The sequence below is a fragment of the Hypanus sabinus genome, chromosome 8, assembly GCF_030144855.1.
Source record: "Hypanus sabinus isolate sHypSab1 chromosome 8, sHypSab1.hap1, whole genome shotgun sequence".
Lineage (NCBI taxonomy): Eukaryota > Metazoa > Chordata > Chondrichthyes > Myliobatiformes > Dasyatidae > Hypanus > Hypanus sabinus.
Genome location: NC_082713.1, coordinates 23,716,830 through 23,744,126, shown reverse-complemented (window position 1 = coordinate 23,744,126; position 27,297 = coordinate 23,716,830). Strand labels below are relative to the sequence as shown.

The 27,297-nt window shown below is 42.1% G+C and overlaps 1 protein-coding gene across 6 annotated transcripts in view; it reads left to right on the top strand.

The window, feature by feature from the left end:
* LOC132397969 (collagen alpha-6(IV) chain-like) overlaps positions 1 to 27,297 on the top strand; it is a 405,602-nt gene that overhangs the window by 290 nt on the left and 378,015 nt on the right. For 4 of the 6 annotated variants that reach the window (XM_059976821.1, XM_059976818.1, XM_059976820.1 and 1 more), the window contains exons 2-3: positions 266 to 400; positions 569 to 617. In XM_059976821.1, coding sequence (XP_059832804.1) covers positions 390 to 400; positions 569 to 617 — 60 coding nt within the window. In that variant the 5' untranslated portion in view covers positions 266 to 389. Of the gene's footprint in view, positions 1 to 27; positions 163 to 265; positions 401 to 567; positions 618 to 27,297 lie in introns of those variants that run through there. The other 2 variants (XM_059976819.1, XM_059976823.1) reach the window with 2 other exon arrangements.

The window sequence follows — 27,297 nt, the reverse complement described above, 5'->3', positions numbered from 1 at the left end:
TGCTGTAAATTGGGAGGGGGGTTCTTTCTAAAAGGTTGAGTATGAAGACTCCTCCCCCTTCCCCCAGCACCTCTCGGAGTCGGAGAAATAAGGTTCCGCGTGTGTTCCGACTAAACTCTCTCCTTGGCCGCGAACACGTTGCGTTTTAAATTAAATCGTGAGGTAGTGTTTATTCTTTAACCTATTTGGTGCGTGTTTCTTTTCGCTCCGTTATTTTGCAATTCAAATTCATGCTTTCTCTCCCCCCCCCCCACCTCCCCTGAAGATGGTGCGTGGAGAGTCGGTGATCTTTCAATGACCGAGGGTAACGCAATTCGATCGTTCCGAGGTGATCGCAAGGCATCTCTGAAATCTCCCGTTCAGCATCGGGAATTCCAATCTCCATCAAAATGAGCAGCGGGTGAGTGAAAATTCTGCGGAATCGAGCAAGCCTTGTTAGAAGCTTTAATTTAAACCTGCAGCCGTGCCGGAGTAGGAGCTACCTCGCTTATAACTGTTGTGGGTGCCCTGCTCTGTTCTGCAGCAGGTTCTGATGCTGTCTACTGAACCTTTTAAAACTTCCTTTCAGAATTCTGCTAATCGTCCTGAGTTGCCTGGCTGCTGATCTTGTCCGAGCGGTGAGTTTATGTGGAGGACGGTTTTCTTACGTTTGAACGAGCTGTTCGTGATAAATGCTTCAACTGCATATTGTCTTGACTCCGGCAAGATTCCCCCCCCCCCCCCACCTCGTAAATACCAATTCTCTCAACCGCCTAAATATTATACCCACAAGAAGTCTGTGAAACATGGCTTTCAAATTCTTTGTGATGTTATTGGTGTATCGAACCTCCATGGATAATTTTGAATATACAACAGCCGTGGTTGAGAATATGCTTTATTGATTGTGAGGCATAATAATGTGATTTTTTTTGTTTTTAAAAATAATTTCAAATATTTTATGGAAAAAGGAAACTGCTTTGTTAAAGATCAAAGAAATTGAGCATATTTCTAATCCTGCTTTGTAAACAGTTGTACCTGAGAGGTGAACGCTCTCAGGGGATTTTAAATAACCATTTAAAGGGTGGGTTCAGGTAAGGAGTCGCTGGGGAAGTTATTTTTGTTGAAGAATTGCGCTGGAACAGTGTTGTTTGCCTTTTGGTTAAAAGCTGTCACTGGTGGGGCGTATTGACATTGGCAAGTTTACACTGGGTTAAAATCGTCAGCGTGCAGTTCACAGAGTCATTCATTAATAGCAAGCCATGGGGTAAACCCTGCACCTGGGTGAGATCCCCATGGGAACACACTGGATAGAAATCAGTTTGACCACTGATTAAATACACAGGGAAGTGCACATATTCTAGTGTGCTGCCTGCTTATTAGGCAAGGATGAGTGACTATTATAACAGCCAATCAAATACTGAGAGTAATGGCCAGAGAACATGCAGTTGGGTTAGTCAGTCTGTCTCTCCCTCTCTGGAACCTGTTAGCAACAAGTGGAATGCTGTTAATTTTTTAATTTATCTGGGTACAGAGTGGAATAGGCCCTTCCAGCCCTTTGATCTGTGGCACCCAGCAATCCCCAGTTTACACTAATCAACATACCAGCCGAACACCTTTGGACTGTGGGAGTAAAGTGGAGCACCAGGAGGAATCCCCATGCGGTGATGGGGAGAATGTACAGACTCCTTATAGGCAGGGGCGGGAATAAAGCCTGGGTCGCCTGCGTTGTAAAGCATTGTGCTAACCACAATGCTACTGAGCCACCCTCAGAGATCAGAGTCTTATGTGGTTAGACCTGCCGCCATTTAATGGGCCAAAACATCAGTGTGACTATATACCGGAGTTCCCAACATGGGGTCCACTGACCCTTGCTTAATGGTATTGGTCTATGGCATAAAAAAGATGCCATACATTTTATTATCTGCAAGGTGCTTGAGTTGTCCTGGACAGAATGTGAAAGGCATCACCATGGGAGTGCAGCAGTTAGCATGACACTAGCCCTGCCTGGGGCATGAGAGTTCGGAGTTCAGTTATGGCGTCCTCCATAACGAAGGTATGCATTCTTCCTGTGAGCACATGGGCTTCCTCCGGGTGTCCCGGTTTCCTCCCACTGTCCAAAGACACACCGGTTAGTGGGTTAACTCGTCATTGTAAACCATCCTGTGATTAGGCCGAGATTAAATTGGTGGGTCGCCGAGCAGCACATCTCGGTGGCTGGAAAGGTCTGTTCCACATTGAATCTCTAAATAAATAAATAAAATGTAAAAATAAGCTTTTCATTCCATTGAGGCATAAAGGGCTCTTTTTTTGACTTTGCATATTTTAATTGTCATGAGTAATGTATCTTAATAAACATGAGATACTGCAAAACCTAGAAATCCAGAGTAAAACAAACACACACTATGCTGGAGGAACTTAGTAGTTAGGCAGCATCTATGGAGAAGAATAAACAGTCAATTTTTTGAGCCAAGACCTGATGAAGGTCTTCCAGCATTTTGTGTGTGTTTATGTAACCCAATTCTGTTTTGCACTTTACGCTTTATAAGGAGTAAGATGACTTTCTGGGAATCCTCTTCCATAGACTATGTGTTATGCCAACAGCAACATGTCCCTCGGTTTCCTGCTGAGATTTGTCAGCTTGGCTCAGTCCGGAGATAGATACTGACCCTTTGCCTTCTTTGTGTGGCTTTGCTTTACAGTGTGTAATGATTCAATTAACTGTGGCATCACAATCCTTATTAAGCAGTGCGGCCACTGTGAGTAATAGTTTATATACAGATTCATTTATTTATCATGCGCATCAAAACATGCAGTGAAACACAACATTTGTGTTAATGGCCAACTCACCCAAGGATGTGCTGGGGGCAGCCCACAAGTGTTGCTACACGTTCCGGCACCAACACAGCATGCCCACAATGCTCCGATCAACACAATGAAACAGAGCATACAAAGTGACAAAGCAAGCAAAAACAACACAAATTAATCTGACCGTAAGCAATCAGGCTGTGATATTCATGAAATGCAGGGTTATTTCTCAGGTTAGGTTTGACTAAAAACAAATGTCAAATACCAGCTTTTTAGCATATTCACTAATTCACATGCACCTGTCCATGTGAAAGACATGACGTCTTTAAGAATGGTGAATTCTAGGAGAATCAAGTGTTGTGTTACTTTTTCTCCTCTTCTGCAGGTAGTGATTGTGTTAAATACTTACATGGGCATTGGCCGTCTCCAGGGTCAATGTTAGGCTGTGCGCCCAGGTGACGAATGCTGGCGGCTGATTTACTAGTCTCTGATAAGATCACTGATCAGTAATGGTGGACACAATGGCTGAGAGGCACTAAAACAAACGCTCTCCCACTTATATTGCGGTCATTGTTTGTGCACATTCAATGACTGGACCTGGAATTTACCTAGTCCCATGTGTCCCAGGTCAGTAGAGGGAAGTACATTTACACACAGAGGTCATCAGGCAAGGTTAATGTTCTGATGCTAACTCATAGTCAGATCTGCTTTCTAAACAACGATTCATTAAGAACAAGCACTAAATTGGTGTCAATAGTAGTTGATTTTAGCATATTTGTATGAATTGGTCTCATTTTCACACATTACCACAGTTTATTGTTGCTGCTTAGATTAACCCAGGAGAAACTTCCCCAGTAAAGGAATGTGCTACTAGTAAGACATCATGAATAAAATAGCAGTTACACAAGCTGATTATAGCTTAACAGTAACAAAATCAGTATTGCCATGAAAAATATTTGGTAGGTACAATGATTTCCATTTAAGATTGAATGTTGTAACTAGATAAACTCACATTTATATTGTTTGTATCTTAACATGTACATGGGTTTAATGTAGACAAATAAGTAGGTTTGCTTTTATGTGTTTTTAATTATTTAAGAATAGACTTTAAGGATAATTATGTAAATATCGATTGCAATCGACAACAAACCAATGGGTTTTGTTATACAGAACATACAGATTAAAAATTGGCCCTTGGCCCATCTACCAGTGTCAATGATAATGCTCCATTGAAGCCTCCTTCCATTTCTCTTTATCTGTTTCTGTCAATGTACACTCAGTGGCCACTTTTTTAAGTACCTCATGGCCACTGAGTGCATGTTCATGGTCTTCTGCTGTTGTATCTCATCCATACCAAGGTTTGACATTCAGAGATGCTCTGCTGCACACCACTGTTGTAACACATGATTATTTGAGTTACTGTTGCCTTCCTGTCAGCTTGAAGCAGTCTGACCATCATCCTCTGATCTCTCGCATTAATAAAATGTTTTCACCCACAGAATTGCTGCTCACTGGCTGCTTTTGTTTATCACACAGTTCTCTGTAAACTTTAGAAATTGTTGTGCGTGAAAATCCCAGGAGATCAGCTGTTTCTGTGATACTCAAGCCATCCCACCTGAGACCAACAAACATTCCATGCCCAAAGTCACTAGATCTTGTCTATTTCTCCATTCTGATGTTTGGTCTTGAGCATGTCTGTATGCTTTTATACGCTGATGCTAACACAGGATATTTGCATTAATGAGCAGGTTTACAGATGCACCTAATAATGCAACTACTGAGTGTATTTGTCTTTTCTAGCTTTTCTAATGTATTTGTGCTCAACAATATAGTCTTATTTTGAGATCTGCATCCTGATTGGTCACTGGGTAAGGTGATCCTCCTGTGTTCCCGAAGAGATTTATTGCTGCAGAGATGCTTAATGCTGAAGCTGTTCACACTGCTACCTCAGATCCAGAAAGCTCTTCTATGATTTTAACCCTTGGCTCACTGTGGAGTTTGCAATTTCTCCCAGTGGTCATATGTATTTTCTCTAGTTGCTCCTGTTTCGATAAGGATCTGTTGGTTGGCTGATTGGCAACTGTTAGCTTGTTTTTACCTCAGGTAAGTGGTAAAAGAATTAAAAAGGGGAATTGGGGGCTTGTGAGAGAGAGTAATTTGTAGGGCAACAGAGAAATAGGAAAGGTTGGGGATGGGAATTGAGACTGATGGGATTTTACTTTTGGGGACAGGCATTAGATTCCAATGGCTGAAAGGGCTCTGTATTGTATTAAATGCAAAAGATTTTTTTTATCATGTGAGTTCATTGGTGTAGACTGTTCCATATCTCAAATTAAATTCTAAATGCTTGTTTCTTAACACCTCTGGATTCAGATGACAGCTTTAGTTTAAATCTTGACCCCTATGCATTTGCATGGAAAGATACAATCTCTTTTAGGATTTTATGAATGCGGGGTATTTACTATTTGCTTCACATTTAATCTGGGTGAGACTGCACAAAAGGCATTAGTTAACTATTTGACTGAGTTGGACTAATCACCATCACCTGAGCCCATGCTTTAAAAAAAATTCACGCAGTTGTACTGCTCAGCAAAGGAAAATGCAGAGCATTTGGAATTCTGATGAGGTCATTTGCAATGCTGTCTCTTCAAAAAAGCCGAGAACTGAGTCAACAGGGACCCTTGTGATCCATCTGACCCAATCACACACAACAACAGACTGAATAAAGTTCAAACAAGTTCTTGCACTTAAGATTGATGGTAAATTAAACCCTCAATTTCACTGTAGCCTGTACCGTATTTTCAGATATCGATTCATGATTACATGAATTAGCTGAACCATTTGATTATATTCCAAACTAATTTACTTTTGGTCTCTTCCATGTTTAAATAAAAAGGAAGGCAGACACCATGATCAAGTTCTACTGAAGCAAATGAGGTACCTTCATATAAACTAAGTGGGAAAATGCAGGCATTTATAATTTTAGAAAACGAGTGTCTAGTCTACCATTACACCACTCCCTCAGGTAGTGCAGGATTACAGCATTTTCTGTTGAACAATGGAACACTGTTTCACCTCAGATAATCAGCATGGGGTTAGGGAGGGATGGTAGAGTATGACAGGAGTAGAAAATGCCAGTATAAGTTGTACATCACTGTCTTCACATTCCTCTGAGTGACCATCAGCTAAAAGTGGGAGATGTTATTTATTTGCCCTTTTTTATAAAGGAAAAAGAAACTCAAAGATTAGTGGGGGAGAGGTGAGGAAAATGAAGGACTTATATAAAGTAATTCCTCAGTAAAAAAAATAAAATGGTATTATTTACAATTGAATAACCAAATGTTAATGACAATTTACGTAGAGGAAGTGTTAGATAACTAGCAGCAAACCAAATTATCTGGACATCGGTTTTGATGCCTTTAATTCTCCTGCAGTCATAGAAAAGTACAATGCACAAACAGGCCATTCAGCCCATCTAGTCTATGCCAAACCATTTAAACTGCCTACCCCTATCAACCTGCACCAGGACCATAGCCATCCATACTCTTACAATCCGTGCACCTGTCAAAACTTCTCTTACATCAAGCTCACATGCACCACCTGTGTTGGCAGCTCGTTCCACAATCTCGCGACCTTCTGAATGAAGAAGTTTCCTCTCATATTCCCCTTAAACTTCTCGCCTTCCACCTTTAACCACGAACTCTGGTTATAGTCCCACCCAACTTCAGTGGAAAAAGCCTGCTTGCATTATCCCTCCTAATTTTGTATACTTCTATCAAATCTCCTCACAGTCTTCTACATTCCAAGGAAAAGTAGTGTAAATTGGTGTATTATAATGACATGAACTGAGCTACAGTAAAAAATAAACTTTGTTTTACATGCTGTCTGTACAGATCATTACATTACATCAGTACTCTGAGGTAGTACAAGGGAAAACAATAACAGTTTGCAGAGTTCCAGAGGAAGTACAGGCCCAGGAGTGAAAAAGGGGCACAGCCATTTCTAAGTAGATTTTGAGGTCAAGAGTCCATACTTGGGGAATGTTGGCAGTTGTATAACAGGGGAATAAACGCTGTCCTTGAGCCTGGTGGTAGGTGCTTGCAGGCTTTTGCCTAATGGGAGGCAGGGAGAAAAGATATGTACAGGGTGGGTGGGATCTACTTTACCAAGGGAGTGAGAAGTGTCGGCAGAGTTGCTGGAGGGGAGTTCAGTTTTCATGATGTGCTGGGCTCTGTCCACAACTCTCTGCAGTCACTCGCAGTCATGGACAGAGCGGTTGCTGTGATGTGTGTGGAGAGGATGCCTCCTTTGGTACATTGATCCGAAACAGAAAGGGGACAACCCAAATTTCTTCAGCTTTTTGAAGAAGTAAGGGTGCTGGCGCTCTTTCTTGGCCATGTCGACTATGTGGTTGGAATCAGGTCAGTCTTTTAGTGATGTTAACATTAAGGAGCTTGAAACCTTCAGTCGCCTTGATCTCAGCATAACTGGTGTCACCAGGAGTGGGTACGCCTCACCCCAACCTCCCCATTTCGGGGTTAATGACCAGCTGTTTGGTTTTGCTGACTTGAGGTTGTTGTTATAACACCATCCCATTAGGCTCCTTATCTCCTTTCTGTACTCTGACCCATCATCATTTGAGATTCAATCTACCATGATGCTGTCTTCTGCAAACTAGTCGATGGGGTTAGAGTAGAAGCTGGCCATGGCGTCAGGTCTGCACAGTGAGTAAAGTAGGGGGTGGGGCAATAGTGTTGTGGATAATTATGGCAGAAATATTGCTGCCTATCGTTACTGATAGTGGTCTGTTGGTCAGGAAATCAAAGGTCTAGTTCCAAAGGGAGGTGCTGAGGCACAGATCAAGGAGTTTGGAGATGAGTTTGCATGAAATATGGTATTAAAGGTGGGGCTGTAGTCTAATGTAGTGATCTTTATTGTCCAAATGCTCCAGAAATGAGAGTTGTATTAGGGAGATAGCATTCACTGTGGACCTGTTTTGGCAGTGGACAGATTACAGAGGGTCAAGGTTATGCCATGATCAGCCCCAAAAAGCACTTCATGATGGAGGATGTCTGAGCCCCTGGACTGTAGTCGTTAAGGCACACTACCTTATATTTCTTACAACAACACACACAAGATGCTGGTGGAACACAGCAGGCCAGGCAGCACGAAGGGTCTCGGCCCGAAACGTCGACAGTGCTTCTCCCTATAGATGCTGCCTGGCCTGCTGTGTTCCACCAGCATTTTGTGTGTGTTGTTGTTTGAATTTCCAGCACCTGCAGATTTCCTCCTGTTTGCTCTTATATTTTTTCTTAGTTCATTTTCCTTCATAGTGTTTGTTTGACCTGCTGTGTTCCTCCGGCAGTTTGCTACACCTGATTCCAGCTTTGCAGTCTTTTGTGTCTCCAATTGAATAATTTCTTTTAATGTTTACAAGTCAAATAATGAAAATATGTAATTAGATGCCTTTTTAAAATAATACTCAATGTCCTCAGCAGTCGGGCAGCATCTACGGGAGGACTGTGAACAGTTGACAGTTCGGGCTGAGACCTTTCATCAAGATCGTCAACAGAGGACTGATGAAGGGTCTCGGTCCAAAACAGCAACTGTTTATTCTCTTCCATAACTGCTGCCTGACTTGTTGAGTGCCTCCAGCCAAGATTCCCAGCATTTGCAGAATCTCTTGTGTTAGTGGTCAGTGTCCTATAGCATTGAGCAGAGTTCAGTTTTTGAGTGATGGAGTGTGGTATTAGCAGGCTGCAGATATAGTCACTACCCCATTTTTTAAGAGTAAGAGATTTTGCTGATTTTTTTGTTTATAAAACTGCATGTCATGCTGCAATAACCCTGTTTCATCAGTGGGGGCACTGCAGACAGCCGCCGCATGTAGGTGTAATAATATGTATAACCTCAACTTCAACCAGCTAAGTAACATGAATATGAATGCACCAATTTATTTTTGTAAAATAATCTAAAAGCCATGAGATGTTCATTATTCTTAGCTTGTGGAAATTGTGCATTGTATAAGCTGCTGGTTAAAGTGGTAAGAGAGTAATTCGGTTATGGAGAGGGTAAATTGAAATCACAAATCTAAATAAATATTTAGTACAGAAGAGGCCATTCAGCCCATTGGTCCAGCCAGAAACTATGCACAATTCTGCAGGCTATGACAGTTCAAGGACTCATCTTATACTTTTATATGTGCTGAGGGGTTTGGCCTCCATGTATTTAGGAAGGGAATTTGAAATGCTCCCATTTTTATTGCATTGAATCATTTTATTCAATTTCCCTGTAACCATCTATCAATGAATTAAATCTATTTTCTTCATTATTGGCCTGTCTGCTTTACCCAGTCTGGCCTGAACATAATGTTATACACCTTCATGAAGTCACTCCTCAGTCTTCTCAATTCCAAATAGAACAATTCCAGTTTCTCATAGAGTCATAGAGCACCTCAGCACAGAAACAGCCCATCTAGTGAATGCAAACTATTACTCTGCCTAGTCCCATCGACCTGCCCCTGCACTATGGCCCTCCATACCACTTTCACTCAAATTTCTCTTAAATGTTGAAAATGAACCCACACCCAGCACTTTCACTGGCAGCGCATTCCATATTCTCACTGCCTTCGGAGTGAAGAAGTTCCTCAAAGCTATCATTTCCAGCCCTGGAAATATCCTGATAAATCTCCTGTGCATGCTTATCCGGCTCCTCCCTGTCGCGCAGTGACCAGAGTTCCACATGGTGTTTTATCTGGGTTTGGTTAATATCTTACATGGTCCTAGTCTGGCACATCCTCTCTCATACTGTGATCTGAGTATCCTGTGCACCCTCACAGCTGCTTCTGTGTCTAACTGCATGATAATATCTTGCAGTCTGGTTAATTTTCATATCCCGTAGAATCATCAAGATGATATTCAGCAGACAGCAGATCGGAAATCTTTCTTTTCCACCCTACTCCTACACTTTATGGCTGATTTATTCAGAGAACTTAGAATGATCTCAAAGATTTTCACACTTTCTTTGTATGATAAGATCAGCTTTATTTGCCACATGTGCAGAGAACCATACAGTGAAATGTGGTGTTGGTGTCAAATCAAATTAGTGAGGATTGCGCTGGGCAGCCTGCAAGTGTTACCATGCATCCGGTGCCAATGTAGCCTGTCCAGCCCTAACCATATGTCTTTGGAATGTGGGATGAAACAGGAACAACCGGAGGAAACCCACATGGTCACGGGAGAATGTACAGACCCGTTACAGACAGTGGTTGGTATTAAACCACAATTGTACTTACATTGGAAGTTCCTTCCCTGCTTGGCAAGGGGCCAGAATATCCTACATCAACCTGAGCCCTTGTGGGTATTTTATGTACGCTTGGTTTAGGCACAGCTGGCCTTACAAGGGTATTCCGAACCTGTACAGCAAAAGCTTGACCTTGGCCCTGGCAACCTCTCAGGTTGGGTGGGGGCAAGGGGATAGAGAGGATGGGGTGTTGGTCGGATGGGTTAGGTGCTTTTGATTATCACCACTGTCTGTACGGAGTTTGCATGTTCTCCCCATGACAACATTGATGCCCTTACTAATTTAGCAAATCAAGTAATCAAGGCCCTTTACTCTACAACTTGTTATGGGCATGTATATTGGTGCTGGAAGTGTGGTGATACTTGCGGACTATCCCTATCACATCATAAGCGATGAATGTAAATGACACATATCACTGAACGTTTCGATGTTTCGATGTGCATGTGACAAATAAAACTAATCACCTAGTTTCAACCTTCACTTGCCAGCCCATATTCTTCCCTTCCTTCCACCATCTTATTCTGGCATCTTCCCCCCCCCTCCTTTCCAGTCCTGATGAAGGGTCTCAGCCCAAAAGGTTGACTGTTCATTCCTTCCCATTGAATATGAAAGTATTATGTCTCTTCCCTTGCTGAAGTCTGGAGAACTTGGGAATAGCTTCCCATATCCTTAACACTGCATTTACCATCTGTTCATAAGGATGTTACTAAAACTGGCACTAAAGCACTGATGGGCTTCCTGGTTCATGTCCAGCTGGAACCTGCTAAGTCGATGGCAGTGGGGCTAATTGATTCTATGTGGTAGGATTTAGTGACATAATTACTTTCCCAGTAACATTAATGAGCTGGTCTGGCTAGACGTTCTTGTGTATCGCAAATCTTTGTGTTTGAAGTAGCCCTGAATACTAAATGGATTCTGCTGATCACTCCATTCAAAAGAAGCACTGCTAAGAGTCATCTCTGTAAAATACGCAACGTGTGTCAATTACTTTGTCAAATAAACAGCCCTGGAAGTAAGCTTGGCTTCATTGTCATAAAATCATTGATTAGTCATCATCATTAAGTGCCGTGACATATGACGTAGCCGATCATGGTCTGCTCGTGACCGTGATTGTTTTTGGCAAATGTTTCTACAGAAGTGGTTTGCCATTGCCTTCTTCTGGGCAGTGTCTTTACAAGACGGGTGACCCCAGCTATTATCTATACTCTTCAGAGATTGTCTGCCTGGCATCAGTGGTCGCATTACCAAGATTTGTGATATACACCAGCTGCTCATATAATCATTCAGCCGCTGTCCCCATAGCTTCACGTGACCATGACTGGGGGCTAAGCAGGTGATATACCTTGCCCAAGGGCGACCTGCAGGCTAGCAGACAGAAGGAGTACATTACACCTCCTTTGGTTGAGACGTATCTCCTGTACTATATCTGTTAGAAGTATATTGTCCATGGATCATCACCTTGTCGTGGTGGACAGGCTTGTGAGTTCCCGAGATCTCAAGAGTGATGCCATCTGGAGTTCAGCTCCTGGTAGGGTCACCTATGCTGATAAGGTAAAGGGGGAGGTTCCAGCAAAAGAGCAATTCATCCAAGAGCTTAATAGTGGAACTGGCAGTGTTGCAAGGGCGTGGCGATGGGACAAACCCAAGTGCTGAACACAGGTGCGAAGGCTGAGTCAGGAGGCGTTACGGTCGTAGTGAGCATGGGATGGGTGCCAAGGGAGTCTTTACCCAGAGTCTTGGTCTTCGTAGAGAATTCAGGAATGATGCTAGACTTAGAACTGATAGTCCTAAGAACCATGGAACGAGGTTACTCATACACAAGTTGACCAACGAACTGGCAGCTTCTTGTTGTGCTCACAGGGTTTTTATACTGCGTTTGCTGATGGAAGGCAGGTGGTTGTAATTAGTGGAACCCGAGAATGATTGGAACTAAACAAGATGATTGAGGGCCAATTCCTGAGGTAAATAGCCAGGTGGGTGCTTGCCAGAAGGGACCATGACAGGTAGAAGATGATGACAAGTCACAGCACCAGTGAAGACGGAGGAAGTCTGTAGCAGCAAATTGCCCCCAGTCAGTTTGCATTCCATGCCTCTGGCCCCTGAGCCTGATCCGTCAAGGACCGCGTCCATGCTTCAGCCTCCCTATGTTAAACAAAGTGACGCACAGGCGTTCTCCATTAAAGGAATAACCCCCTAGGTTGGAGAACATCATACTGGACTTGAATGATCTCACTATTGACATCTATGAGAAGTAATGATTCCTTCAAGATTCTACAAATAGGATTACACAAAAGCCATGTAGATCTTGTCACCCTGGGACAACTAGCCTCTATTTGCCATGATGATCACTTGAAGGAAGTTTTTGTATGAGGGCAGTAATATTGCACACCCACTTACTTTTTGGATTCTGCAGATGTCCAGCGGCTTCCTGCTGATGAACGTTTGCTTTGATGTTCTCACAGCCGAACAGCTGAGGTTCTCTGGCGATTCCGGATTGGCAGCAGGTGCACCTTAACCCTCTGTGTGTTGCATAGAACATCCAATGGGAGATGATAAATATAGATTCACTTTCTGGCTCTTTTTGTGAGCCTCGTGTGTGATCTTTTATTGTGTGTTGTTCTGGTCACTTACAGGAAAGATACTAATAGGATTGAAAGGGTACTGAAAAAAATGACAAGGATGTTGCTAAGAACTGATGACCTGAGTTATAAGGAAAAATTAAATAGGTTAGGACCTTTTTTCCCTGGAGAACTACTAAATCTGGTCTTAAACATTTTTATATTCTTCAAGGGATTCTTTCAAACCCAGCATCCTAAAAGTGATGTCTGCTTTTTTCTTCATCCTGACTAGAACTCAATATCTCTTGTCCACTAGGGTTCACTGTACTTGGAATGTTTAGCCTTCACCCTAATAGGACAGTGCTCGCCCTGGGTGCTTGATATAACCTCTTTCAAAGCCTCCCACTTTCCAACTGTTCCTTTGCCTTTAAGTAGTTAACCAATTAACCCCGGCTAGATCCTACCTCATACCCTCAAAGTTGCCCTTGTACCAATTCAGTTCTTTAACCTGTGGAGCTGATCTATCCTTTTTTATAACTATATTAAAACTGATAGTACTAAATCAAAATGCTCCTCAACTGCCACTTTACTTACTTGACCCACTGTATTTCCCAAGGGGAAGTCCAGTATTGCTGCTTTCCAAACAGGCTCCTCTGTGTCTGGAGCTCCCAACATGGGGCCCATGGACCTTTCTATTCTTTGTAGGGATCCATGGAATAAAAAAAGGTTGGGGTCCCCTGCTCTATATATTGTGCGAGGAAACTGTCTTGGATGCATGCCACAAGTTCCACCCCGTCTGGGTTCTTTGTACTCTGGGTGGCTGCCGCAAATACTACCCTTACGATGACTTGTAATTTCTCATCACATTTGCTCAAGTTCTAGCTGATTATTAGGGATGTCTCTAATATCTCCCTGGAACTTCAGTAAGGTCTATACTACTCCTGAGGATTACACATTTTAAGACTCTCTCTGATCAGTGACACGGAGACCTTTTTGGGCGGATCACCCTTTGGTCTGGCCTGTTGATTTAAACTGATGATACAAGAGCAGAACACTGAGGGAATCATGGATTCTGGGATTTATATGCTTTGAAAATCTATCTTGGTATTTAATTACTTGCCTGAGGAGGCAAAAGCTATCCAGATTAGTGCTGCTTCTCTGTCTGCACGCTGAGAGATGACAAAGCTTTAATCTACAAACTGCTATTTTCACCAATAAGCTTATATTATTGCAGGTGCTACAGGTGCTCAGTAGACTGAAGAAGGCAGTTCTGAAAAGTAGGACTGGAGACAAGAGGGGAACATTGATAATGGACTCAATATAAATGAACTGGAGCCCTGATTAAAGGTCTGGAACCCCAATTCAGGGGCTGGATCTCCAAATCAATGTTCATCTTAAGTATTTTTTCTTTATAACAGACAGAGTCAAAATGCACTTACGGCCTTCAGAACAGGGGCTCCCAGCCTTTTATATGCCATGGATCAGTACCATTAAGCAAGGAGTTGATGGACTCTAGTTTGGGAACCCCTGCTTTAGACCATAATTTTATGATCATAGGACATTGGAGTAGAATTAGACCATTTGGCCCTTCATGTCTGCTCCACCATTCTATCATTGATGATTTATTTTCCCTCTCAACCCCATTCTCCTGCCTTCACCCTGTAACCTTTGATGTACCTATCCACCCCCTACATTACTCACTATGCAGTCAGGACTGCATGGGCAGATTCTCTAAACTCTGGAATTCCCTCTGGATCGTTCTGAATCTTTACCTCTCTTTGTTTCTTTAGCAAACATCTTAAGACCCATCTCTACGGCAAGCCTTTGGTTAAATATATTCATTGCTGAATATGCAAGCATTCCATTGTATGGAATTTTTGCAATAATGCTGTTCTGATTGTCCTGTCACATTTTTCCCACTGATCCAATTAAATCCCTCAGAATCTGAATCTGATCTTATCTGCTTCACTTAGCCCCCCTTAGATCTTAATCTTTCATTCTGTACCCACATGGCTGTCTTATATTTCTCTCTTTCCTTTATGCTCCTATCTCTGACTTATTGCATAGAGTAGCCTCTCCCTTTACCCCTGTTTCTAAGTGAAATGAGTCCAAATTTATATGATAGCCCACAGACTTCCTTCAATTTATTTAGTGTGGAGTGAGCACTTCCCTTTTGCTAACCAACTAGTCTGTGTTCTGAGATTAACATGGGTTTCATTGGCCCCTCACAATCAGAATCAAGTATTTTTAGCACTGTCTTGTATGATGTGCAATGTGTTGTTTTGCAGCAGCAGTACAGTGAAAAGACATGATATTACATTACAAAATAAATGAATAATATAAAAGCAAAGGAAAAATGAGGCCATATACACAAGAAATTCTTCAGATGCTGGCAATCCAGAGGATCTCTTGTGTTGCTCTGGATTTCCCGCATCTGCAGAATCTCTTGTGTTGCGATTTGCTGCTCCACTGTGAAGTTTCTTCAAAGAATGCCTACCCTGAAAAAGATTAAATCTTCTCTTCAGGAACTCAGTGAGACTTCTCCCCCACCTTCTTATTTTGGCTTCTTCTACCATCATGATGAAGGGACCCTTCCTCAAACGTTGAATGTTTATTCCCCTCGATAGCTGCTGTCTGACCTGCTGAGTTGTTCCAGCATTTTGGAATAATGAGGTAGTGTTCAGGATTCGTTGTCTATTCAGAAATCTGACAATGGAGGGGAAGAAGCTGTGCCTAAATCATTGAGTGTTTGTCTACAGGCTTCTGTACCTCCTCCCTGATAATAATAACGAGAAGAAAGCATGTCCTGAATGGTGAGGCCATCAACGAGTACAGAAGAATTGAGGTAATTGATCAGCCAAGTTCATGGTGTTAGAGTGGACCTCCAACTTGGGCACTTCTAGACAATACTAGCCCTCACAGACAGGGCTGAGCAAGTTACCTAAAGCTGGGTCACTTGAACATTTTAAAATGCAGGAGATAAAATAGCTGGATTGGAGATACTGCGAGAATACAGAAGCTTCTGCCTGACTTCCCATTTTGTTGTTCTGTAATTCAGCTCGATCTATCCTCTGAAGTATTTGCCAACTTTTCAGACAGCGCTGGATAGATCAAGATCTCTTTGTTTTGTGGAGGCTGTACAGGACACCACCCTACAGGCTTGGCTGCATTAAATCACACACTTGTCGTTAATTTCTTTGAACTGGTGAGGCAATAACTATGCTACAGGGACAGTGACACCAAAGTTTTCATTCAAAAAGCTCAGTGAAATGTTTGTTTGAAACAAAGATATTTTGTTCTGACAACAGGACATCAACCTGAAACATTAATTCTGCTTCACTAGCCATGGATGTTGTCTGAGCTGCTATGTATTTTGAAATTTTCTGTTTCTTTGCATCTGCAGAATTTTGTTTTTTGATTGCTACAGAAAGTAGTGGATACATCCCAGTGCCATCAAGGTTAAAGCCCTCTCAACCTTTGAGTACTTGTTGCAGGAAAACAGCATCCATCATCAGGGACCCCACCACCCAGGTCATGCTTTCTTCCCACTGCTGCCATCAGGAAGAAGGTACAGGAGCCTCAGGATTTGCACCACCAGGTTCTGGAACAGTTATTACCCCTTAACCATCAGGCTCTTCTACCAAGGGGGATAAGACTATCAGACCATAAGACAAAAGAGCAGAATTAGGCCATCTGGTCCATTGAGTCTGCTCCGCCATTCAATCATGATTAATCCTTTTTTTTAATCTCCATCTCAACCCCAGTTCCTGGCCTTCTCCCCGTAACCTTTGATGCCATGTCCAATTGAGAACCTATCAATCTCTGCCTTTAATACATCCAACAGCCGGGCCCCCACAGCTGCACGTGGCAACAAATTCCACAAATTCACTACCCTTTGGCTAAAGAAATTTGTCCACATCTCAACTTCACTTGTCCCATCACTGAACTGTTTCCACAACCTAGGGACTCAGTTTCGAGGACTGTTCAGGTCATGCACTCATATTTATTGCTTATTTACTTATTACTATTAATATTCTTTTGTATTTGCACAGTTTCTTGTCTTTTGCACACTGGCTGTCCATCCTGTTGGTGCATTCTTTCATTGATTCTGTTATGGGTATTCGATTTATTGAGTAGCCCACAAGACAATAAATCTATAGGTTGTGTATAGTGACATATATGTACTTCGATAATAACTTCATTTTGAGCTTTGAACAGTTCAAAACCCAGGTACATGGACTTTCATGTGGAATCCTATTCAGAGATCAGTGCATAAGAACAAAAAAGTGATGGATACAGCCCGGTGCATCACAGCGAGACTCCTTCCATCACTGAGCACATTTACAAGGAATGCTGGCACAAGAAAACAGCATCCATCATCAAGGAGCCACGTCATACAGGCCATGTACTCTTCTCACTCATATTATCAGGCAGGAGGTGCAGATTCAGGAACAACTATTATCCTACAACTATCAGTCTCCTGAACTGGCGTGGCTAACTCCACAATCTATAGACTTCTTTCAACTCTCATTCTCAGTATAGTTTTTCTTTTACCTGCACCATGTATCTTCTTTGAACATTGGTTGTTTGTCAGTCTTTGTTTATGTATAGCTTTTCATAAACTCCAGTGTATTTCTTTATTTTCCCGTGAATGCCTGAAAGAAAATAAATTTCAAGGTAGTATATGATGATACATACATATTCTGATAGTAAATTTACTTTGAACTTTGAGGTGTAGGGCTTTCATGTGCCTCGGCTCTTTGTGCACTATGGCAATGGTTTTAAATGTTTTTCAGGCAATCCACTTTAACCAAATAGAAAATGAAGTGTATTTTGCAGGTTGGTAGTTGCCGTTATTAAATATTTGTTTAGGTTTTGTCTGCTGGTTAAACTCACCCCATGAAGTCAGCAGAATGAATTTAGAAGACGAGTGTAGCACTGACACTACAGTTTACCCAATCCATTCCTACCAACCCAACTTAAATATCTAGGAATAGGTGCTTAAGGGAACGACAGCCTTCAATGTAAGTAAAACGTGTATCCTGAATAGCTATCTCTCTTAGTATCTGCTGTCTGTTTCTTTAGTTTTTCACTATCTTTCTTTACTATTCAACAGCCAGGGCCAGAAAGCAGCATTAATACCCCGAGGGAGTTGGTGCTGAGACTAATTCCATTCTTTGAAAGCAACCTGCCACCTTTAATATTTTATAACTTTTGGTCATGTAGTAATCCAGTGAGTACACCCTCAATATTATTTAAAAATGAGTTGACTTTGGCATTACTTTAAATGATGAATATGTAGCAGATTTTAATGCCAGGGCTATTACATAAGGTGGGAGTGTTAATTCAGATCAAAATAGCAAATTTACTGGTTTCATTATGTGACATTGTTGGGTAAGATAGTTTTGTTCCTAAACTGTTTCATTGACTGTGGTTTGCTGATTCATATTCTATGCTTTTCATTCTTTTTCTTTTGCTGTTTCTGCTACTGTATTTGTTCTTTTTTGTGCATTAGAGGTTTGATGATTTTCTTTGAATGGGTTCCATGGTTTTCTTTGTTCCATGATCGTATGCGGGAAGACAAATCTCAGGGTTGTTTATTGCATATGTACTTTGATAATGAATGTACTTTGATTTAGCTCCACCTTTCACTGGAGCAGTTTAATCTGCTTGTTCAAAGAAGAATGCATGATATCAGCTTTTACATTCAGCAATGTAGGGAGTGGAATTAAAAATGCAACATTTATCCCGATGCCATTGACCCTTCTCATTAGCTACTTGGATGTTAGGTGCAATGGAGCAATCACTCTAGTGATATAACATGTTCTACCCTCTGAAGTGGTTAGCACCTTCCTAGGTGGTCCTGGAGGGATCAAGAACTCTTTGTTTTGGTGAGCGAGTGAGGAGATTTACCATTCATCGTTCCTGTTGGCAGCACCAAATCCTGGTTGTGTCATTCACTTAATGGATGAATCGATTCATCCATTCACTGATAATGGATGAATCGGTGAGCCAGGAGCCTTGCATTGCTGCTAGTATGTGTGCAAAGAGTTCAGTGAAAATTATCAGCAGATAATTTGTTGGATTTTTCTCTCAGCACTGAGTATTTCAATCTGCGTTCCAAAGTTATCAATATTGCAGGTTTGTGTTCTAAGGGTTGAATGGTTGAAGCACATGGCTGATAGGCAAGCTACATTGTTTCCCTGTAAATCAGAAGGGAGGTGATAACTAAGGGCGAGACTTTGGAGATGCAGCCACCAATGATAGATATTTCAGCCTAGGAATGACTCAGTGTTTGGGTGAGTATTTTGCAGACCACTTTCTGTCTCCATCAGGCAATCACAGCAGCTGACAATACTAGACAGATGAAAGCCGTCTGGATCAGTGTATCAAAGGGCTGGGCAAGCTCTAACAGAAGAAATAAAAACAGAAAGTGTTGGAAATACTTGGCAGGCCCAGCCGAATCTGTGGATAAAAGAAAACTGTTAACTTTTCAGGTTAATCCCATGAACTCTCACTGAGGGTTGAATCAGAACTGATGCAATGGACAACTTTTACATTCCAAGTAAAGGGGAGAGATGGGAAAAATCAGAATCATATTTATTATCATAGACATATGCTGTGAAATTTATTGAAATGTGGCAGCAACACAGTGCAATACATAAAAATAAAAGCTATAAAAAGAGAGGAGAAAGGTACCGAGGTAGGTTTCGTGGGTTCAATGTCCATTCAGAAATCTGATGGTAGAGGGGAAGAAGCTGTTCCTGAAACATTGAGTGTGTGTCTTCAGGCTCTTTTACCTCCTCCTTGTTGGTAGCAACAAGAAGACAGCGTGTTATGTTTCAGTAAGAAATATATAAAAAGGTAGCATAAAAATTATGTAAAATAGAGTTCATGAATTCATGGACAATTCAGAAATTTGATGGTGATGGGGAAGAAGCTATTACTAAAACATTTAGTATGTCTCTTCAGGCTCCTGTACCACCTCCTTGATGCCTTGTCCTGGATGGTGAGGGTCCTTAATAATGGGTGCCACCTCTCTGAGGCATTGCCTTTTGAAGATTCATCAATGGAAGAACAAAGGGAATGTCTGCAAAAGGCGGAGACTGAAAAGGAAAAAGTGTCTATTACAAGCCTTCAAGATGAGAGATTGTTTAATGTTGTTGCCAGTACACATCTATAAATGAAAACAAATAATTCTTACTCTGGATCCAATGCAGCATATAAAACACACTGTAGGATAAAGGACACAACAATGAAAAAAAAAACACAGTATAAATACATAATATAGTATATATAGCTAAATTGATTATATGTCCATGATGTGCCACATGATATTGAAGTGTCTGTAAATAAGGTGACTCTTGACAAGAAATGATAAAGTAGTGGTGGTGGGGTGTGTTAATGGGTGGAGGTGTTGATCAGTCTTACTGATTGGGGAAAGAAACTGAATTTGAGTCTAGCAATGCTGGCATGGATGCTACATAGCCTCCTTCCTGCTGGGATTGGGACAAACAGTCCATTAGCAGGATGTGTGGGATCCTTCATGATATTGCTGGCCTTTCTCCAGCACTTTTATATGTGTGTATATATCCTTGATGGTGGGTAGGCTAATGCTGGTGATGCGTTGGGCAGTTTTGACTACCAATTGATGAGCTTCCTGTCCGCCATTGTGCCGTTTCCATACCGTGCAGTTAGGATGCTCTCTACTGCGTATCTGCAAAAGTTCAAAAGTACTGCTCGCAATTTCCACTGCTGTGCTGCCGACGCAAAAAGAGATGGGAGTTGTTCAAGCTCTCCTGAGGTTCATAACCATTTCCTTTATCTTCTTGATGTTGAAGAAGAGGACCCTGACAACTCTTCTTCCCACCTTGCTCATGTCAGGCTTTATTTCAATCTCCTAGTTTATCCTAGAATCTTCTAGATTCATTGCATCTCTTTTGATGATGAAAATTTCTATGCCAATGTTTCTGAGATATTTTTCTTTTTCAATACCTGTAGATTTCTCTCCTCCTCAGTTGACAGGAATTTTAAACACTTAGCCTCATCTCCCATCCCATCCAACTCCATGGTCAACAGATCACTCTCCTTAGTTTCAAAGTGATACAACTTCCCCTGCCAGGCTTCTAAAGGGACTGTTCATTGTAAGGCTCCAAGGTTCATATGTCCATCTCATCCAAAGCCTGTTCCCTTTCTCTTGTTACCGTCCCATGTATGGAGATTCAGTGTTTCCTTAATGCCTTCTCTTCCTGTCATGCAGGTACTCAAAACACTCCTTCCTCATCAAACAATGATTCATTTCATGTTGACTAATTTGTAGGACTATATTTTGGGATCACAAAGAGGCCTTTTCTATACTGGAGAAACCAAATGCAGGTTGAGTGATTGCAAAACAATCCAATTAAGTTTGTAAGGACAGTCCTGGGCTTTTGGCTGTCTGTTACTTTAGTTCCCAATTCTCCTCCCACCTTGACCACTCTATCTCTGACTTGTTATATTACTCCAATGAGAGTCAGCTCAATGAATATCTCATGATCAGGGACTCCACAGCTCTAAATTGAACTATTTATTTTTAGTTAAATTGGGCACCTCTGAAACAGCAACTTTGAATACTGGTGGCAATAGTGGGTAGAAAGGTTGTATTGTGTGCAGTTTTGGTTATGTACCTGCAGGAAAGATGTAAACAAGGTTAAAAGTATCTCAGCCCAAAACGTCGACAGTGCTTCTCCCTATAGATGCTGCCTGGCCTGCTGTGTTCCACCAGCATTTTGTGTGTGTCGTTGTTTGATTTTCCAGCATCTGCAGATTTCCTCGTGTTTTCACAGAGAAAATTTGCAAGGATTTTGTCCTGTCTGGAGGACCTGAGTTATAAGGAAAGGTTGAATAGGCTGGGACTGTATTCTTTAGAATGAAGAAGCTTGAGAGATTTGATAGAGGTATACAAAATTAAGAGGGGTATAGATGAGTAAATGAAAGCAGCCTTTTTCCGCTGAGGTTGGGTGGAGCTACAACCAAAGGTCATGGGCTAAGGGTGAAAGGTGAGAAGTTTAAGGGGAACATGAGAGGAAACTTCTTTGCTCAGAGGGTCATGAGTGTGGAATGAGCTGCCAACAGAACTGGTGTATGTGAGCCATTGAACGGAAAGTAGAAAAAAAGTTGTATATTCATTTGTCACAGATTCCTTTTTGCTCCTGATTTTTGTTCATTGTTGACCTTAGTTCTCTTTGTCAACTAAATGTGGTGAATATTTGAGGCTTTTCTACCTTACTGCTTTAATCATGTGAGTGTTGGCAGTTATCTTGACTGGGTGAGGCAATATTGATTCTGAGCCTTATCCTACCATCACTCAGCTTCTCTGCCTGCAGACTGTATTGTCTAGTGTTTAAGGATTTGACACACCCAGTGCTGCAACCTCTGTCTGATTCTTGGTCAGAGAAGTTCCCTTCAGCAACAGCCTAACACCTCTGGTTAGCCAGGTTAAATGCTGACCTCTGGGGCTGTTTGTGTGGAGTTTGCACATTCTCCCTGTGACTGTGTGGGGTTTTTTCTGGGTGCTGTAGGTTCTATATATATATAACTCAAAGGCATGCAGTTTGATGACTGCTGTAAATTGCTTCCTAGTGTGTGGATGAGTGGCAGAGTCTGGGGGTTGGGGAGGAGTTTCCAACAGCAATCACAAGATGGCAGTGAATCGGAATCAGGTTTGATATCACTGTCGTTCTGTGTCGTGAAATGTGTTTGCGATGTGGTAGCAATACATTGCAACACACAATATTAAAAACTATAAATTGCAGTAAGAAGTATATATATATAAGAAAATTAAATTAAATAATTAATGCAAAAAAAGAGGGAAAAATATTGTAGTGGTGGTCATGCATTGATTTTTCATTTGGAAGTCTGATGGCGGAAGGGAAGAAGCTGTTCCTGAATCACTGAGAGTGTGTGTCTTCAGGCTCCTCTAACTCCTCCTTGATGCAGTGAGAAGAGGGGATATCTTGGGTGATGAATTGCTACCCACTCCCGGGCCACAGATACTGAGGTCAATGTAAGCTTGCTTATCATAAATTCAGTTTGGTAAACTCATGCATTGCCACTGAACCATATGCATCATTTGTATTCAGTAGAAACATTATTTGGCAGTGTATAGCTTTATTGTCTGTTCACTCTTGGAAGGAAAACCATTTTGTTATAGCACATTGTTTTAAACTGTAGTGTATTTCCTTTGCTTAATTCGTATTTGAACATAGATAGTTGCAAAGCAACATCAGTGGTTATTGTGGGATTCTCTGCATCCACCTGTAGCTTTTGTTAGAGGAAAGCCCACATTCCAAAGTGGTTTTGGTTAACCAGTCATGCATGAATCAGTAAGTATGGGGCAGGGCTGCTGACCCTCCCAAAGTAGTTGTTAATAGAAGATGTGGCTTCCAGGTTTCTATCAATCTCACATTCCTGGCTTGTATCGCCAACTTCTGATATTATCCAGGTGTTCCTTCATTTACCCTGACCTGTGCTCCAACATGGTGAAACAGAGCTTGGGTTGGTCAAAGATGACTCAAAAGAATGATTCAAAGCAGATGTGAATCAGGTTATTAATCTTCTGCTCTGCACTACCTGATGTTTGCCTTGTGTCTTGTGCTGTCGGACTATTGCACAGCATAATAGACCATAGCCTTCGGCTACCTTGTCCCAGTTACCACACCATCTCAGCCTAGACGTATATGCTAGCAAGTTGTCTGACTATTGGGTTCTATCAAGTCTGATCTAATTCCCAACCAACATGTACAAGTGTGCATTTTCCAGCAGTAGTCACTAAGACTGTTTAACCAGTGGAAGAGAGGATAGAGAAGGGGAAACGGATGGGGAAATTTGTCCCACCAAATTCCTACTCTACAGTTCATGGAGGCCAGAGCTATCACTGTCATCCTGTCTACCACTCAATTTCTCCCTGGCTTCTGCTTACCCTTTCTGAGGTTCCCAACCTGGGGCCCACGGAGCCCTTGCTTAATGGTATTGGTCCATTGTATAAAAAATAAAGATTGGGAACCCTTAGACTAGAGGGTTAAATTGATAGGAAAACTGAAATAAGATAGGAGAAGGCTTGAGGGGAGAATCAACACCATGGTTAGCCTTTACTGTGCTATATTTGCACAGCATATTATTTGAAATTAGCTTGTTTTCATTGGTAAATGTACATTTATGGTGCTCAGGCAGATTACTGATGTGTGGGAATCATAGAGTACCATAGCATCAACCCATCTAATTCACACCGACCTGATCTTCTGCCTGCTCGCATCTACCTGCATCCAGACCTTATCCCTCCAAACCCCAGTCTTCTATGTACTTATCCAAACTTCTCTTAAGTATTACAATCAAACTCATATCTCCTACTAGTCTGCCTGGCAGCTTGTTCCACACTCGCACCACCCCCTTAGATTCCCTTAAAACATTTCATCTTCCACTTTACATCTATGATCTTTAGTTATAGTATCATTTGATCTGAGGGGGAGAAGCCCGCCTGCATTCTCCCTGCAGGTAGGTAACCGGAATGCACACTATACTCTAATTTTGGCCTTACCAACATCTGAATCAGGTTTATTATTTATTTATTAAGATAAATAATAAACCCTCCCAGCCCTTCGAGCCATGCTGCCCAGCAATCCCCCGATTTAACCCTAGCCTAATCACGGAACAATTTACAATGACCATTTAACCTACCAACCAGTATGTCTTTGGACTGTGGGAGGAAACCAGAGAACCCAAGGAAACCTACGCAGTCACAGAGAGAACGTACAAACTCTTTACAGGCAGTGGCAGGATTTGAACCCCATCGCCTGTAAAGCGATATGCTGACCACTATGTTACCATGCCACAGTCATATATCTCTGATATATGTTGTGAAATTTGTCATTCAGTGGTAGCAGCACAGTGCAATACATAAAAAAATACAAATTACAATAAGTAATATTTATAATTAAATTAAATAAGTAGTGCAAAAAGAGAGCAAAAATAGTGAGGTAGTGTTTATTGTCTGTTCAGAAATCTGATGGCAGAGTGGAAGAAGCTGTTCCCGAAATGGTGGGTGTATGTCATCAGGCTCCTGTACGACCTCCTTGATAGTAGCAATATGAAGAGAGCTGTCATGAAAATCCTAAATATTAAATGGTTGTGTTATATTTAGTAATTATATTGGACATTACATGTCAGGGTTGTGTCAAAAGAGCTACCTCTCAATCCGGACGGCGATCGAGATTATAAAGGTAGTGTTTCACTGCAGTTTGTCTGAGTTGAGGGATTCATGAGAAAGGGCCAGTAAGAGTAACTCGTGCCAATGGAGCGACCATTCTTTGAGCAGCCATTGTTGTGGATGTGCCAGTCTTTTGAGTGGCTTTAGCTCATCGGGCTTGGGCGAGGTACTGTAAAATGTCTGATAAGTTTCTCTTTTTCTGTTGTTATTTGTTCATTCCTCATCTGTTAGGGCATAGTAGTTCAGTGACAGTGGCTCCTGGACAGTGTTTTGTACTGTGTGAGGGATGTGAGGAGTCTGGGAGACCTCCAGTCTCCAGATAAGCCTCTCTGCACCAGGTTCAATGAGTTGCAGCTCCTGAGAGAATGTGGTAAGTAACTGGAGCTGTATCTCGATGACGACAGACTCCTAAGGAGAATGAGGAGGTGATAGACAGGAACTACAGGGCAGTAGTCACCCCTAGGCTGCAGGAGACAGATAACTGGGTGACTGTCAGGAGAAGGAGGGGAAATACACAGAGTACACCTGTGGCTGTTTCTGTCAACAATAATACTACAACTTTTGCAACAATAATATTACAACTTTTGATAATATTGAGGAGGCGACCTACCTGGGGGAGCCACAGTGACTGGGTCTCTGGCACAGAGTCTAGTGTTGTGGCTCAGAAGAGCAGAGGTGAAGAGGACTGCAGTGTTAGTAGGAGATTCCTTAGTCAGAGGAACAGAGATAAGGCCCTGTGAGTGCGATAGAGACACCCAGATGGTATGCTGCTTCCCTGGTGCCAGGATCAGGGGGTGTCTCAGACCTGGTCCATGTTATTCTCAAGGGTAAGGGTGAGCAGCCCAAAGTCCTGGTACATATTGGCACCAATGACGTAGTTAGACAAGGTAAGGAGGTCCTGAAGGGAGATTTGAGGGAGTTGGGTAGAAAGTTGTGAAACAGGACCTTCCAGGGTAGTAATCTGGGGATTGTAGCCTGTGAGGGTAAGAATAGGATGCTTTTGGCAGGCGAATGTGTGGATGAGGAACTAGTGCAGTGGGCAAAGGTTCAGATTAATGGATCTTTGGAATCTCTTCTGGGGAAGGTATGGCCTGTACAAAAGGGATGGGTTACATCTGAACCCGAGGTGGTCCAGTCTTGTGGGCTGGCAGCTAGAGTTGTTCGGGTGGGTTGAAACTAATTTGGCAGGGGGATGGAAACCAGAGTGATAGTGTTGAAGGTGAGGTAGTTGGTGGACAAATAAAGTCAATGTGTAGTGAGACTGCTAGCAAGGAGAGGCTGATGATAGAGCAAAATTACAGTCAACAGGATGAATTGCAACGTAAAAGGTGGACAAAAACGAAAAGGGTGAAGGTGTTATATTTGAATGCATGCAGTATATGTAATAAGGTAGATGAACTTGTAGCATAGTTACAGATTGGCAGGTATGATGTTGTAGGCATCACTGAACCATGGCTGAAAGAAGATTATAGCTGGAAGCTTAAAGTCCAAGGATCCGCAGTGTATCAAAGGGATAGACAGGAAGGCCGAGTTCTGTTAGTAAAAAATGAAATCAAATCATTAGAAAGAAGTGACGGGTTTTGCCCAATCATTAGGCTTGGAAGGTGTTGAATCTTTGTGGTTAGAGCTAAGGAACTGCAAGGGTAAGAAGACCCTGATGGGAGTTGTGCACAGACCTCCAAACAGTGGTAAGGATGTGGCCTACAAGTTACAGCAAGAGTTAGAAAATACATTCCAGAGGGCAATGTTACCATAGCCATGGGGAATTTCACTATGCAGGTAGACTGGGAAAATCAGGTTGGTGCTGGATTCCAAGACGGGTAGTTTCTAGAATGCCTATGAGATAGCTTTTTAGAGCAGCTCGTGGTTGAGCCCACTAGGGGATCATTTGTTCTGGATTAGGTGTGTGCAACGGACCAGACTTGTTTGGAGAGTTTAAGATAAAAGAACTGTTTGGGGCAAGTGATCATACTATGATCGAATTCACCCTGAAATTTGAGAAGGAGAAGCTAAAGTCAGGTGTATCAGTATTACAGTGGAGTAAAGAGAATTACAGAGGCATGAGAGAGGAGTTGACCAGAATTGATTGGAAAAGAACACTGGCAGGGATAACAGCAGAGCAGCAATGTCTGGAATTTTTGGAAGGCACAGGATATATATATCCCAAAGAGGAATATCCTATATCCTAAAGCAGGGGTGTCAAACTGATTTTAGGTCATGGGCCGGATAGGGCAAAATGCAGCTTCATGCGGGCCGGATCAGTCGGGCGCGTGCGAACGCAGCTTTCATTGCCTCTGTTTTTTCAGCCTGTTCTCATGTGTCTCAGTCTCTGCTATAACTACAAAGTGTTTCACTTCACAAATTTCATTTCTTATGAAGAAGACTGCTGAGCAAGCATTATTTTTATGA